The following is a 14,702-nucleotide window of genomic DNA, read 5'->3' as shown; positions in this document are numbered from 1 at the left end:
AGATGGATGAAAAATATTTGCTTCATCAGTATTCTGGTCCGCAAACTTCAGCAAAGACATTGTAGCGTTGCATTCACTTGTCCTTGTGCTCGATGTGGGTGGGATCTGCAACCTGTTCCTCACTGCTGGTAGCCCCTAAAGTAAGACCCCCACCCACCTGGTAAACTGGGGGGGGGGAAGTCCAGTGAACGCACCTATTGTTTTAACTTCAAAGCCCTCTGCTTAGTGTCTGGAGAGGCCTTCTTTGGGGTTCAGTTCCTCATCGCACAACCACCGAAGACACACACACACACAGGCATGCACGCACACACACAAACACACAGATAAGTAAATAGCCTGTTGCTGCAGGAGAAAACACCAGCAGTGTTGCTAAGGGAGTACATTTATTTTTGCCCAGCCACTCTGAGCCCACTAGTTATGGGGTTCTGCTCCATTTACCTGTGATTATGCTTTTGTTACCAGTAGCAGCAGCGTGTTTCTTTAATTTGCACTTGACATAATGTACTAATGCAATTTTATTAACCCATCAGGTATGGGCCTAGAACACAGACATGAAAATCTGGCATTGAAAACAAGGTCTTTACTGAAAAAGGAAACATTTTAATACGCTAAAAAAGATTTTATTTTATATTAATTTTTTTTTCATTGTTGTTAGTGTGTTTTTTTAAAAGTCGTTCAAACCACATACATTTATATACTGTTATTTATTATATTATGCATTACTGTTATTTGTTTTTGACTGAAAGGTGATATCTGAAAGAAAGTTGTTCTGACATTAACCTCAATCTGATATCTGTTTGGAGAGAGCTAAAATAAAAAGTTAATGAGAGACAGGGAGCACAGCTGAGCCCTGGGCTGTGCGGCACATTGTGAGGACACACTGAAATCTCTCATCAGTAAAGACCAATAAAGACAGAATTCAGCAATTGTGAATAATTCAAAGTTCCATAATGCTGGGGTGCATATAATTCAATTCAGTTCAATTCAGTTTATTTATATAGCGCCAATTCACAACAAAAGTTATCTCATGACACTTGTCGACAGTGGCGTGGAAAAGCTGCCTTTTAGAAGGCAGAAACCTCGGAGCAGACCCTGGCTCTATGATTACGATGATAATGATGAGGTATACAGAAAGTATTATAGTGCTTATGATAACAATAGTACGAACAATAATAATGTAGTAGTAGTAATAGCATTAAAATAAATTATGACTACACAGTAGTAATTGCAGTAGGTTTCAAGCAGGACTGGCAGCAGGAGGTCCAACCACGATCCATGGGAACCTGCGAGACAAGAAAGCACAAGCACTCCAGGGAAGAAGTAGAGTTAGTAATATGCATTAATGGGACATGAATGTGTGCAGAAGGAGAGGGAGAGGAAGAAAGAGCTCAGTGCATCATGGGATTTTACAGGAAGCCAATCTAGATAACCCAGTATGGAAGAAATATGATCTCTCACGCTGGTTCTTGTGAGTAATCATGCAGCAGTGTTCTGGATTAGCTGGAGAGTCTTTAGAGACTTATTGGGGAGCCTGATAGATGGGAGTTACAGTAATCCAGTCTGGAAGTAACAAATGCATGGACTAGTTTTTGTGCATCTTTCTGACTGAGAATATTCTGAGAATATGCCTACATTTTGCAATATTGTGGAGATGAAGAAATGCAGTCACTTTGAAACGTGTGTTATGTGAAGTAAAGACATGTTCTAATCAAAAATAACTCCTAGATTCCTTACAGTGGAACTTGAGGCCACGGCTAAGCTATTTAGAATTACTATATCATTGGATCATTTGTTTCTAAGAAACAACAGTTTTGTCTGAATTTAGAAATAGAAAATTGCTAGTCATCCAGGTTTTTATGTCTTTAAGACATGCCTGAAGTTTGGCTATATATAATGATGCTGTGTCACAGCTGTGAGAAGACAGTTTAGGTGAGAGTGATGCAGAGCCTCATGCGTTTTTGTGTGTGTGTTTTGGGGGCTAAATAGTGTGCCGTGTTATGATGTGTGTAGTCCCTTGCATCAGCCACAGCTAATATTAACACATTTGCAACCAGTGCTGTGCTCATTCATGGAGAGCTGAAACCTCCATGATGTACTTTAAAAGCATAATATGTAGATTGTTTACTGTTTGCAAAGACATAATTCATCTTCAGGGTCAAGAGAGAGAGCAGCAGTGGTCAAGTGAGCTGGGTCAGTGAAGAGAGAGAGAGAGAGAGAGAGAGAGAGAGAGAGAGAGAGAAGGGCGCTGGTTAGCGAGAGCAACGTCATGAATGGGAAAAATAAAACATTATTTTCTCATTAGTTTCACAGCAGTTACGTTGTAAAACACAACCGTCTGGATTTTGTGTGAATACAGCTGAAGTGCAGGTTTGATCCTTTCCCTGTGTGCCTCTGCTCAGGCTGCCTGAGACAGCAACCCTGGTCGTTACATTTTTAGCCCTTACCACAGGCTGTCATTGGAAAATACAAAATACAAGCAGAAGGCAGCAGAGTATACACTGGATACAGACACCACTACACACATGTGGATGCTCAGAAATGATGATTAAGAGAAATGCTTTTGAATGAGTGTATACATTTTTTTTTTTTCTTAGATCGTCACGTTAACATGTTATTCATTAGGTAGCTGGATAAGTTGTTGTTGGGCATTTTTCACTGTAATGGAAGGCATTTTTACTAGCAACAGCCAAAACACACACTCGCCACAAAAGTTCAACATGCTATTTAGTACTCTGTAACAGTGTGAATATGTCCGAAACCTGAGTATCACATCAATAGTACTGAATTACATACTTTTTAAGGAGAAATATTACAGTATGCAAGCACTGTGGTAGTGACAATAATGATATAACATGCAGGTAATGATAGTGCTTCTTCCTAAGAAGATAAGGCAGGCCAGACTGGTGGTGTATTAGATGGTGTATTAGAAAGGTGTAGCGCATCTGTTTGTTAACGTGTCCTTTTGACAGTTATTTGCATTTCTTTATTTAGTCCAACATTGCTCTAATACTCCACCGCTTTCTCTATCAGAGTCTTAAATTGGAATGTTTCCACTGTCAGTGTTCAGTGCTATAGTCATGTCCCAGTCAGCAGGTGAAATTGGGTTTGATTTATCAAAGTGGGCCAAGTTTATAAGCTAGTAACCAAAATATTATTTTTCAATACTGCACTCAGAATCTAAAGAAAAATGTCAGAAATCATCAAACAACCCTATAGACTGAACTGACTTAAATGCAACACGTGGTCAATTACAGTCTCTCAGTCTATATTTCTTCAAATTTAGCATAATCATTCACTCCAAAAACAATGGTTTGTTCTGCTACCAACATCCTTTAGATTCTTAAGATGAAATGTGCTTCTGTAAATTTGGAATTATGCAGAATATTTAAACTTTAAACCACCATGTAATTCTTAAATTCAACAATCTATCTCTCACCCCTTTCCAAAGTCACTGGGCCTAGCACAGTGATTCATGGGTCTGGATTGGAATATGTATCAAAACTGTTGAACTGGTGCATCACTAACCAGTTGTGCCATTTCAATCCAAAAACATAGAGGAAAGGAGCGGAGACACTCATCCAAACTCTGCCCCTGCCTTTGTTCTGAACTTGACCCAGGTTTGCTATGGATAGCATTGTACTGTGACTGTAATGAAACAACACCCCTAAATCTTCTTTCTGTCTCCCTCTCCTCAGGGACGTCATCAAGAGAATAGACCAGTCAGAGTTTGAGGGATTTGAATACATCAACCCCCTGCTGCTATCCACAGAAGAGTCTGTATGAAGGAGAGACCGGCTTCCTCCTTCGCCCACCTACTGTTTGTCCAAGCTGCCGTCTCAGCCAAAAACGACTTGCAAGCCAACTCTGAAAGGCTAGGAGGAGGAGGAGGAGGAGGAGGAGGAGGAAGAGTAAAGGACAGCAGGAAGGACAAACTCACCCTCTGGACCTGTCAACAGGGCAAAGCAAACAGGAGAATGGGAAAGTTTTCTTCCTGGATGATTTAGATTCTTTTGCTGGGGTACCAAACTCTTCTTTCTCGATATCTACAAGGAAAACAAAGACACTGGACTTCAAGAACATTCCCTGTCGTTACGTTGTCTTCCCTTTTTCTTTTCTTTTTGTTTTTCGGCTTCTTTCCTTTCTCCCCTCAGAATGTCCATCCTTGTGTCAAAGCACGACCAGCTTTGTAATTTGAACAGAGAGCTGTTTCATTCTGTGCCTGCCATCATGAACACATTTCAACCCTTCTCACGTCCCTGGATCAATATGACAGTTCTGCTGAAGAACTAGAAATTTTATGTGCACTTTTTTTTAATTTCTTTTTTTTTTTTCTCTCTATCTTGTAAAGGGGGGAGGGACGGGGATGCCTCACAAGAAACAAGAATGTACAATGACAAAGGAAAAACTAAGTTATTATTGTGTATCATAATGTAGGTAGTGAATCCAAAATTGATGATGCCTTTTTATTGATGCAGGTGGCACATTTTCATCTGTAACTACAAACATTTCTTTTTATCCTTTATGATTTTCACAATGGGGGAAAAAAAAAAACTAACCGGGAGATGACTTTTTATTTAAGAAGTGCCTCAAAGATCGTATTAATTACCATGTCTCTGATTGCACTTGCCTCTTATCGAACATTTTTTCACCCATCATGACCATTTGAAACCAGTTGGCTAGACTCTGCCAGGGATGGGCCAAACCATTCAAATATTGAGGGGAATCTATATTTTTGGAGTCCTGACACACGACTGAATCTTTTTTATTTTTCATGAATAGGTAGAGAATCTGTATTTATGACCAGTAGCATCTGAGACAACATCAGAAATAACTACAACTGGTGGCTACAAGATACTAAATGCTCAAGGGTTAAAGCCTGGTGTAAAGATATTTAATGGTGAGGATTGTGTCCTGCTTAGCAAGCGTGTTCCTGCCACGTTATCATTCAGATGGGTGTTGTGCAGCAGACAGCATCCAGACAGTCCAGTATGTGATGAAACCCAGCATGAAGGTGTATAATGGCCAATCACAGTATGGCAACTTCAGAAACACTTGACATGAGCTGAAAAACAAAGTCGTTCATTGGCTCCAGCCTCCACAGTGTGTACAGGCTTGCTGTCGAGCTCAGATTCTTCAGCACCAGCTGCCACCATCTGCAGCCAGTTGAAAGGATCTCATGACTGGTTGGTTGTGCTGTCTTACCCATTTTGGCTCATTGGTAGGTTTCTGTTTCTGTACTAAGGCTGGCTTTACACAATGCAACTTATAAATAAAATGACAAAATGAATCAGATTAAGGTCTTCAGAGAACCACCAGAAATGCTCCTTTAGCATTCAAGGATTTGAGTGGGCAGGCTGGTGTACTTGTTGTGTTGTCTTTGGACTGTGTCCGCCCCTTCAGGATCAAGAACAGGGCTGGATTAAATGTACGCTGACGACAGAAAACTGTCAGATATCAAAGGTTGGCATCAGATACTTAATCTGATGTTTGTCATCTTCTTTTTCATTATTTGGTCACATATGTCTTGATCTAAATCAACTCTTCCAACATTATACACAGGTGCGTTTAGCAGTTCTGTTAAATAAAAAAATGTTTAAACACTTTTATATTCCCTAAACAAAAGTATCAGCAAAATGTACTGTTTTGATATTTGTACTGAAACTAGAGTATATATATATTAGATGAAGATCAGCCAATTTAATAACTGGTTATTTGGAACCAGTGTACGTTATATAAAATAAAAATATTAGTGCTAGTGTTTGGAATAACTGCCAATGGAATGTACTGTAAATACAATTTACTCAAGTGTCATATTGGCAGGCATTTTTGAGGTACTTGTTCTTTACTTGAGTACTTCTACTTTACAGATTAAAAACACACACACACAAAAGAAAACAGAATCTGAAAAATACTGAATATGGGATCTGATAACTGTCAGGCCAATAATCAGCCTATCCCTAATCAGCATTAATAATTAATTTGTTATTTATAATTAAAGTTGTTCATTTCCAGTCGTAATCAAGAATTGGCTTTGCGCCAGTCAGAATGTTCTGGATTGTTGGTGCAACAGTTGCTCAGTGTAAAGCCAGCCCAGCACGCGATGGCCAGCGCTCCAACATCAGCGGTTTGGAGGCTCAGCTTGCCAAGCCGTTAGCTCATTTCTGCACTGTTCTGATCAATCAAAGGGTTTCCAAATTAGAACCTTTCATTTCCCCAGGCGCTGGTGTGTAGTGTGCGCAAAAACAATAAGAAGCCATGAGTTTATTTATACAGTGAAATATTTGCCTGTTTCTAGTTCATGCAACTTTAACTTCACACACTGCCACATTTATACGCAGCGACAGACATACGCGTAACTCCAGTTAGCAGCCTCGTGCTGTTGAAAGTCTGGGATAAAAATCAAACTCGTGCACAACACACTGGTGAATATCAGGACAGAAAGAGTAGAGAAAGAATGCTTCGCCTCTGAAACGAGCTTAGTGTCGAGCCCTTCGTCTCCGCGCTCATCATTGGCTGAGATTTATTTGATGATATCAGATCCGTGCTAATTTGATAACCACATAATAGGATTAATTAGCTGATCCTGAGTCAAAGGGTCGCAATTAGCTGGAGGGCCCTTACAGGCAGGGGAGAAAGATAGAGAGAGGAGAGATAATGAAGCAGTAGCACGGTCACTGATTAGTCCCCTGCACATGTGCCCGCACACACACACACACATACACACACACACACACAGAAGGCATAGAAATCACTTCAGCATTCGAGGGAGCTTCCTCTTCCTGAACTCCATCTCATTTGCTGCATTTTATTATTTTCATGTTTTGCCAAACTACTTACACACCAGGTTTTCTTGAGGGACCAATGAATGAACTGGGTGTCCTTGAAGCCACAGTACAGAACAGTGAAGGCCATTGGAACCTCTCAGAGAAAGAGAAGCTCAAAATGAATGAAACTAGTCCATGATCTTTTTTCCTAACATAATGCTGGTTGGATATGCTTAATTTTGCTTCATCGCACCTTTGTAAATATGTGTAATTATTAAAAATGATACTGTTTTTTCCGTGAACCGAGTCCTTCCTTTTTGCAGACAACAGCAGAAAAATCTTTGCAGATGCTACAGTTCTGTGTGTGTGTGTGTGTGTGTGTGTGTGCCTCGCCTGGGAGTTGCCTTCACACACCAGCACATCCTCTGATCACCACTTACTCTGTTCATACCAGGAGACTGCAAAAAAAAGCAGTTAACCAGTATTTATCATCTAACACCATTTTCCCTGTTTATTTGACCCAACTGATTACTAGAAATTAATATTAAAGAATCTGCAGCGGCATGTTCAGTGGGTTTCATCAGCTCAGTCACACTCCACAGTGCAGTATGGTGTACAGCAGAGTGTAGCAAGGCCAGTGGCATGTTTATTTACCGTGTGCGATCCACATCATGCTAAGCACATTTGGAGGAAGTCAGTACTGTGTGTTATACGCTGGAGCTATTTAAAAACAGCGTATCCCTCCAGCCAGCGCTGTGCAGCGTCTCCAGCTACAGCGCAGTTGGCCACATGTGGTCTGTAAGAACAGGTTTCAGTTCTGGTCTCTGTACGGGCACCAAACCTGGCAACCTCACAGAGAAGCTCGTGTAGCTGCAAACTGTCACTGCAACACGCTGTCACCAAGAAATAGTTGCAACGATACCACATGTGAATTAGCGAGCTTTGTTGGACAGCAATATGCTTCCCCCTGCTTCTTCATACTAAGCAAAGATAACTACATCTCTACCGCTCTGTACTACTAAATCGAGACTCAATCTAAAAAAACAAAAACAAACATGGCCAGAGCCACAGCCTCAAGGTTCACTGTCAGGAAAACAGATTTTAGATGGAGCTAATAGCTATAAGGACAACTGACCAGGAGAACTCACTGAGTGTGGGAATCACAGAACAAACATTTGTATTTCCAAGAAGACCCTGGAGTCTGTAATAGGACTAGGAAAGAAATGATATGCTAATATCTGCAAAATCGCACGTAAAACATCCAGACTGACTTTTAACGCAGTGCAACATTTTGCATTTTTAGCTTGTGTTTATACAGAATATACAGTGACAGAATTTAGTAAAATGATAACGTAATCATATCATCATAACAAAAGTAATCTGGCTCAACCAATATTATTATTGGCCAAGCACAGATCTATTGGTATCCGCATATAAGTTGTCCAAATTTTCTTTGTGTATTTTTGTCACAGGAAACAACGGAGAATGGGTAATTTAAAATTATTTAATTCTCACTGAAGTTTATTGCTAAACTGAAAAATATCCTGCCTCCATCCTGAGTCTGTTATTTATGTACTGCTGAGTCAAACAGTCTGACAAAGCCTCTCTCCAATATATTTATGTCCTGGTGTAAAATTCTCAACACCAACACTGTTCCCTGACGTAGGAGTCTTCTTCGTCTTCTTCTCTCCCTTGTTATTCCAAAGAGGTGAACATCCTGGTCTGCTCACCTTGAGGTATAACCCACTGTGTCGAGGAGTCCCTCTCTCTCTCTCTCTTAGGGTGCAGCCATCAGTAAACAGCGAGTGTTCTCTGTGTGAGCTGCGCTCTGGGTGTGTCCTCCGTGTGATAGGATGGTAGAGTGCGCGGGGCATCTGGGCTGCTCGCAGCTCCTGGACAGCAGCCAGCATCCTGTCGGCTCACCAGGTCATGTCCACATTCACCTCTGACAGACACTGGGCCAGGTGGCCGTCACAGTCCATCTGGGTGAACCTGGAGGGCAGCAACAAGGAGATCCACTGTTGGTACTAACAGTGAACACACTCTTTGACATACTGATGCACACAGTGTGTTTTCATTAAAACTCTCATATTTAGAAAACTTACTGTTCTATAGGCATGGAAATCCCATTTATTAGGCTGTTGAAATAATGAATGATGTCAATATTTAAATACTACATTCTGCCTCAAGGTAAAAAATAACCACATATTTTGGTATCAGGGCATAAACATCCATACTGAGTCCACCTGCTCAGTTCATATGTCCAGTAAAAGAAGCCCAGATAGTCCAGGTTGTGACACTGAGACTCACTGAGTCACCTTTCCCCTTCATATTACTCAGCATTTCTCTGTTCCCAAATCTGTGAATGACAAAAACATTCCTACCACCAGCAGTGGTGAAGCATCCCACCTGCCTTACAGAGTCGGTTTTGTAAATATCAAATCACCAACAGCCTTAATGATAACTGATGTGATTCCGGAGCAGTTTGAAACGATGGTTTGTGTGAAACATGACTTACACCAAATGTTCATGTTGTTCACTGACTGAGCTACAGGTTTTGCCTTAATATACAAATTTATTTTCTGTTTCATCTCCAGTCTTGGTATCTCCATCAGCTATGAACTCTGAACTTTGTCCAGAGCATCACACTCATTCCACCTGCTCCTTTTTCCTGTTTTTTTCAAAAAAGTTCCAGTTTTGGTAAAGAATAAAGTGCAGTGCATCTCTTACCCAGCAGGGAACACTAGCAGGCACATGGGGCAGCTCTGCAGCATTCCCTCTCCTGCTGCCTCTCCATCTCCTCTGACTCTCCTCTGCACCTCCTCTTCATCTCCCACCACTTCCTCTTTATTTTCACCGTGCTTCTGCAGAGAAACCTGCATGTCAGACACTGTTCCCTCCCAGCTGTGGAGGGACAGCTGTGGGCTTTTAACGCGAAAGGAAGTCGTCTTGTCGTCGTGATTTTGCCCGCTGGAAGACGAGAGATGTCTGTCAGGTGGGTCTGGTACAGGTTGGCTCATTGCCGAAAGGTCCTGCTGGGATGAGCCGAGGCTCACAGGAGCTACCCTCGATGAAGTCCTCTGAGAGGCCGGAGGGAGTTCAGGGAGGGGGGCAACCTCTTCACTCAGGTCACACCGCCACTGTTCACCTAACTTTAGTGCTGTGGGTCTCTGAAGTAACACAGAAGGAAAAACAGAATTAGCAACCAAAAAGGGAGAACACAAAGGCATTGGCAGTTAGGGACTAAAAATACTAGTCTATTATTAATGCCCATGTAGGAGTCATTTCTAGAGCTAAGTGTATGTAGGACACCACACTGATCCAGTAGGTGTCACCTTTGTGCTTTGGCCCACTTACAGTACAGGTAGGAACTTTCTAATGTTACTAATGTTAACAACGTTTATTTATGTTTTTTTACCTTGTCTTCAAATTGCATAACGATTGAATTAGAAAGAAATTAGTCACACAGAAATCTTCAGCATTACACAACCGATAATGAAAATAAGAACAGGTCTATGAATTCCTGGTTATTATGTCTGCAGTTTTCTGTCTTGGTCCCGGCAATATTTGTTCTTAGAGTGTATTAAAGTATCAGATCACATCGCTAAGCTATGTTTGAGTCACAAGATGTCGGAAATGCAGTTTTACTAAATGACAACAATGGAGGGGGATTCATACTGCTGGTCTCTGAGTATCCATGTGTGAGGTTTCCTGGCCCCCACACCATCTCATAAACCCACACAGAGCAGCAGATCTTTACACCACTACAGAACACACACCACTTTTAGCATTTTTGAAACATCTGGACTTTGAACATTGAGAACTTTCGTGTGTTGTTGTGAGGCTGCTTGTGAGGTTCACCATATTCACATCTTGACCACTGACAACCTCAACACATTATAAAAATGAACATCTGAACATACATCAGCATCATAAGATCTACCTAAAATGACAGAAACCATCAGTGGAAAAATATATTTGACGTGTACTTTGTACTGGGGCCAGCCACCACCCTGTTGTTTTGGCTTCACTTTTTGCCGGTGCTCTCATGTTGTCATTTTCACTTACAGACAATAGACATGAAGGGCCTGATGGTAACATACCACTGTAGATGGAGGTGGCAGATCAGGAACCAGGTGACAGCGCTGGTCCTCCAGGTAGGGCACAGCAGACTTCAGTGTCAATGCCCACAGACTCTCGACGGCAGGCAGCTGCTCTCTGTTCCACCACACTGCTGCAGACCTGTAAACCACATATTATGTCCTGTCACACGGCTGTCTTTTCCACTGAAACTCCTGCTATGTCTTTGCAAACACTCATCTTCATCCAACGACAAATCACAAGAAACGGCTTGCATTTTAACAGCTTTTTCCACCATCTGTCAACAGTTTCCAGATGTATAACAAGTAGGTTTAATCTTTCCAGTGGAGGGGGCAGGATATGGCTGTGTTTTAGCTTTTTTTTTCCCCTCCTTTTTTAATTATTTTGTATGCATTTTTAATCTGTTAATCAAATTATTTATGAGACTGCTCTTTGATCCCGTGCACAGCGTCTGCTCGTGTAAATAACAAAGTAAGAGAGGGAAAACATCCAACCCTGCGTATATTAAACAGTAAACACTAAAATGTACTTGCAGGAACAAGGTGATTTTTTTTTATCTTATTGCATGAAATTATGCTATAGGGGTTCGAAATGGCTGTCACACCACCTCACGTGTATTCTCCTGTCCTGTCCGGCTGCTCGTTATCTCACTACGCTTCCGTGTTTCCACGTTACCTGCCATCCACGAGCCTCCTAAAAACTCTCAGAGAAACCTTCTGCTTGTGTATAACTAAACTGTCAAGGTTCGTCCTCGCCCTCTCGAGTTACCATTCTCCTCAAAGCAAAACGCACCGCGGAGAACTAACCGAGTGAAGCAACGGGGGGGAAGTAAAATGGCTTTGCACTGACAGAGCTCGGACGTGCCGAACCTTCCAGCACCCACTTGGACGGTCTTCCGTTATATTCTGTCAGTCACTTACTCCAGCTGCTGAACAAGAAAACATCAAACTGTCGACATTTTAAGGGTTCGCTGACTCTCTTACCGAGCAAAGCCTTTATTACAGTGATTATGTAAAACGGAGGAACGTGTATAAATTAAAATACAGTCAAATTACAAGCATATGCCAGATTTGTGCGCGAGCGTTCTGAATGTATGTGACGCCGTAACCAGAACACCCACCTCCCGGGCTCTGCTGGCAGGTCACTGCCGAACATTGATGTCCGACTCCTGTTCAGCGTTACCGTGAAAGATATTTCCGGCTGGCGAACTTCCACGGAGGATTTCTTTCGTTTAAGTTTAGACTTTGAATGATTTTCAAACATTTCGTTAACTTTCTACTTTACAACAACTTCGAAATTTCGCGCTAGCTCGAGTAACCGGGACTTCCTTGTTTCTGAAGCCACACGTCACTTGATTTCAGCCAATCAGAAAACTGCTAATTCATGCGCTAACCCATGCGCACGCGCATAAGGCAAATAAATGAATAAAGGCAAAATAAATGGGAGTGAACATAGTTTGATAAATAAATTCAGCACTGTCCTTATAAGCTCACTTTCGGGCCTGTGTATATATTTAGTCAGTGAATACAATTTAAATGAATAATGAAATTCATTGTATTACAAAAATGTAATATAATCGGAATACTTTTGGATTACGTCACAATCAAACACTAAAATGGATGTCACCACAAAAAACTTGCACAAATATTCTTTTTGCTTAGAGTTATGTTGTAGACTAACTTGCCTTCCTGGTGCAATCGTTTTCATTTTAGTAATGCACCTCGACTTTAGTTAGAATTAACATTTTAAGCAGGCTACATTTCAATATACACACAGAGCAGCAGGCTGCAGCAGTCGTTTATCCTGCTCAGCAGCAGCATGTTTTTTGCCCCAGACTAATGTCTTCTCTGTAACTGCCCAGATGCACTCTGAGATATTTGCAGAAGTGTCCAGTTACTGGAGAAGGGACATCTGATCTCCCATCTTACACCATCTTTTTAGCGTGTGCTAGTTCAGCCAATTATTTGTGGTCTCTGCTATCTTGTCATTATCAATATGTTTGAATACAGCCGCAGGTCAACATGCAGCACTTTTCACTTTAACAGTTCACTGAGTCTTTCCTATATGATTCATTTGTATGCTATAGATGAATTCCATCTCACAGAATTGGTCATAACCTGGGTGTCACCCAAACCCAGAAGTGAAAATGTGATCCACACCCTTCCCACCCACAGCGTTCCCTCACTGTGCAGCAGTCCTCACTGATGTGCACAAGCCTTAGCTGGTTATGGTTACCACCTAACATACATGGATCCATTTACAGAGGAGCAATATAGTCACTTACATGGAAAATAAACTGAGGACTCACCATAATTTATTTTGAACATCTGGGAAAAAAAAGTTATGCAAGCTGCCCTTAATCTGCACATATATAGACTGTGTTCAAATGAAACTACAGGCATTAAACCAACTGAAAATAGTATAAAAAGTTATCTACAAAAAGTCAGTGTCAGGATTCATACTTTACCTTGGAAACAGTTTGATTAAAACAAAACACCTTTCCAGTAGCATTAGACAGTGATGGGAATTGAGCTATATAACCTGAGTACAATGAGTATGGGAGGTGATTAACACTTCCATTAAAAGCTGGTAAAAACTAGTAACAGACCCGGGTTTAAGACAACTTGAAATGAGTGACTGTTGAAATGTTGAAAAAAAGTCAGCCGCTAACTTTACCTTTTAAGATTCAGCCTTCAAGGCTTAGACTCTAACAAAACATAGTGCAAAGCAAAAGTCAACATAATGTAAATGTTTCAGTGGATTATGGAGAAATGTACACATCAGCGAAGAAGACATGAAAACAGATCCTTGCTTGTGCAGCAGGCACTAAATGTTCAAAATCATCCACTTACATGGTGTGCTTTTGCCTCCTCGATCTTCATACATGACCTTGTTTATGTGTTTCTGTATGTGTGTATTTATTATTGTTATTGTGCACTTTTCCAACACCTCTCTGATGCTTTCACACCTAAGCACTAGCACCTGGATCTGAAACTGGATTTATTATGGATTTTTTTTAACACATGAATTGAATTTCATTTATTCTTCAGTGCTGGTCCAAGCCTTTCTGTGACCAAGTTATTTTTTTAAAAACAAACTGTAAATTAGTGTCCTGCAGATTACTGTCAAAAGGAGAAATGAGAATAGTGTTGTCAGAAACACAAAACAATTGGTTGGCATGTTAAATAAACTTTGCAGTGTGCATAACAAAGCCATCAACTGAAATCACTGGGAAAAGTCAACAGGAAGTCAATTAAAGTTGCTGTTGTTTTGTTGAAGATGTTTCTAGGGTGAGGGACATCTGGACAAACCCACTGTCACTGTGACCCAGCCCCAGATAAGTAGTGAAAAATGGATGGGTGGATCTAGTTTACTGACCTGCAAGATTCTCTCAGAATGAAATTTTGTTATTGCTTTAAAGATGAAACAACATGACAAAGAGCCTTTTATAATCCAATATTTGATTTTGTCATATAATCAGCAACACTCAATGCACAAAATATTATGTCACTCTTGCACAAGGATTTCTACTCAGTGCACATTCAAGAAGGTTACATCATACAAGAATGCTCACTGTAGTGATAATACTTTGTTCTAGGACACATATAAAGTGGAAAGTTGAAGTCATAATGGTGGGACTTTCTGAGCCTTTTAAGCTTTTGGCCAGAGCAGAGGGACCAACGCAGAGTGGCTACAATTATGCAATGGAAAACGGGAAAGCTGGACTGAGCAGAAGGAAAGGAAAAGAAAGCAAAGAGGACAGCATTGCTTAAAAGAATGGAAAACAGCACTATGGGAAAGCCTGCCACTTTGAAATAAGGTGAGAGCATTTTTTGG

General features: G+C 41.0%; 2 protein-coding genes across 6 annotated transcripts in view; one reads left to right on the top strand and one right to left on the bottom strand.

Moving 5' to 3' along the window:
- Positions 1-7,066, top strand: part of prkcz (protein kinase C, zeta) — a 118,158-nt gene extending 111,092 nt beyond the window's left edge. For all 5 annotated transcript variants that reach the window (XM_046397974.1, XM_046397973.1, XM_046397975.1 and 2 more), the window contains one exon: positions 3,696-7,066. In XM_046397974.1, coding sequence (XP_046253930.1) covers positions 3,696-3,783 — 88 coding nt within the window. In that variant the 3' untranslated portion in view covers positions 3,784-7,066. The remainder of the gene's footprint in view (positions 1-3,695) is intronic.
- Positions 7,067-8,254: 1,188 nt separating this feature from the next.
- si:ch73-70k4.1 (Fanconi anemia core complex-associated protein 20) lies at positions 8,255-12,230 on the bottom strand. Its single transcript, XM_046398058.1, has 4 exons — positions 11,986-12,230; positions 10,868-11,006; positions 9,495-9,934; positions 8,255-8,756 (listed from the first exon to the last, which is right to left on the bottom strand). The coding sequence occupies exons 1-4, from the start codon at positions 12,126-12,128 to the stop codon at positions 8,684-8,686; spliced, it is 795 nt and encodes a 264-aa protein (XP_046254014.1). The 5' UTR covers positions 12,129-12,230; the 3' UTR covers positions 8,255-8,683.
- Positions 12,231-14,702: the final 2,472 nt, after the last annotated feature.

The sequence above is a fragment of the Scatophagus argus genome, chromosome 8 (genome assembly GCF_020382885.2).
Source record: "Scatophagus argus isolate fScaArg1 chromosome 8, fScaArg1.pri, whole genome shotgun sequence".
In the NCBI taxonomy this organism is placed as follows: domain Eukaryota; kingdom Metazoa; phylum Chordata; class Actinopteri; family Scatophagidae; genus Scatophagus; species Scatophagus argus.
This window is presented reverse-complemented; position numbering and strand designations above follow the sequence as displayed.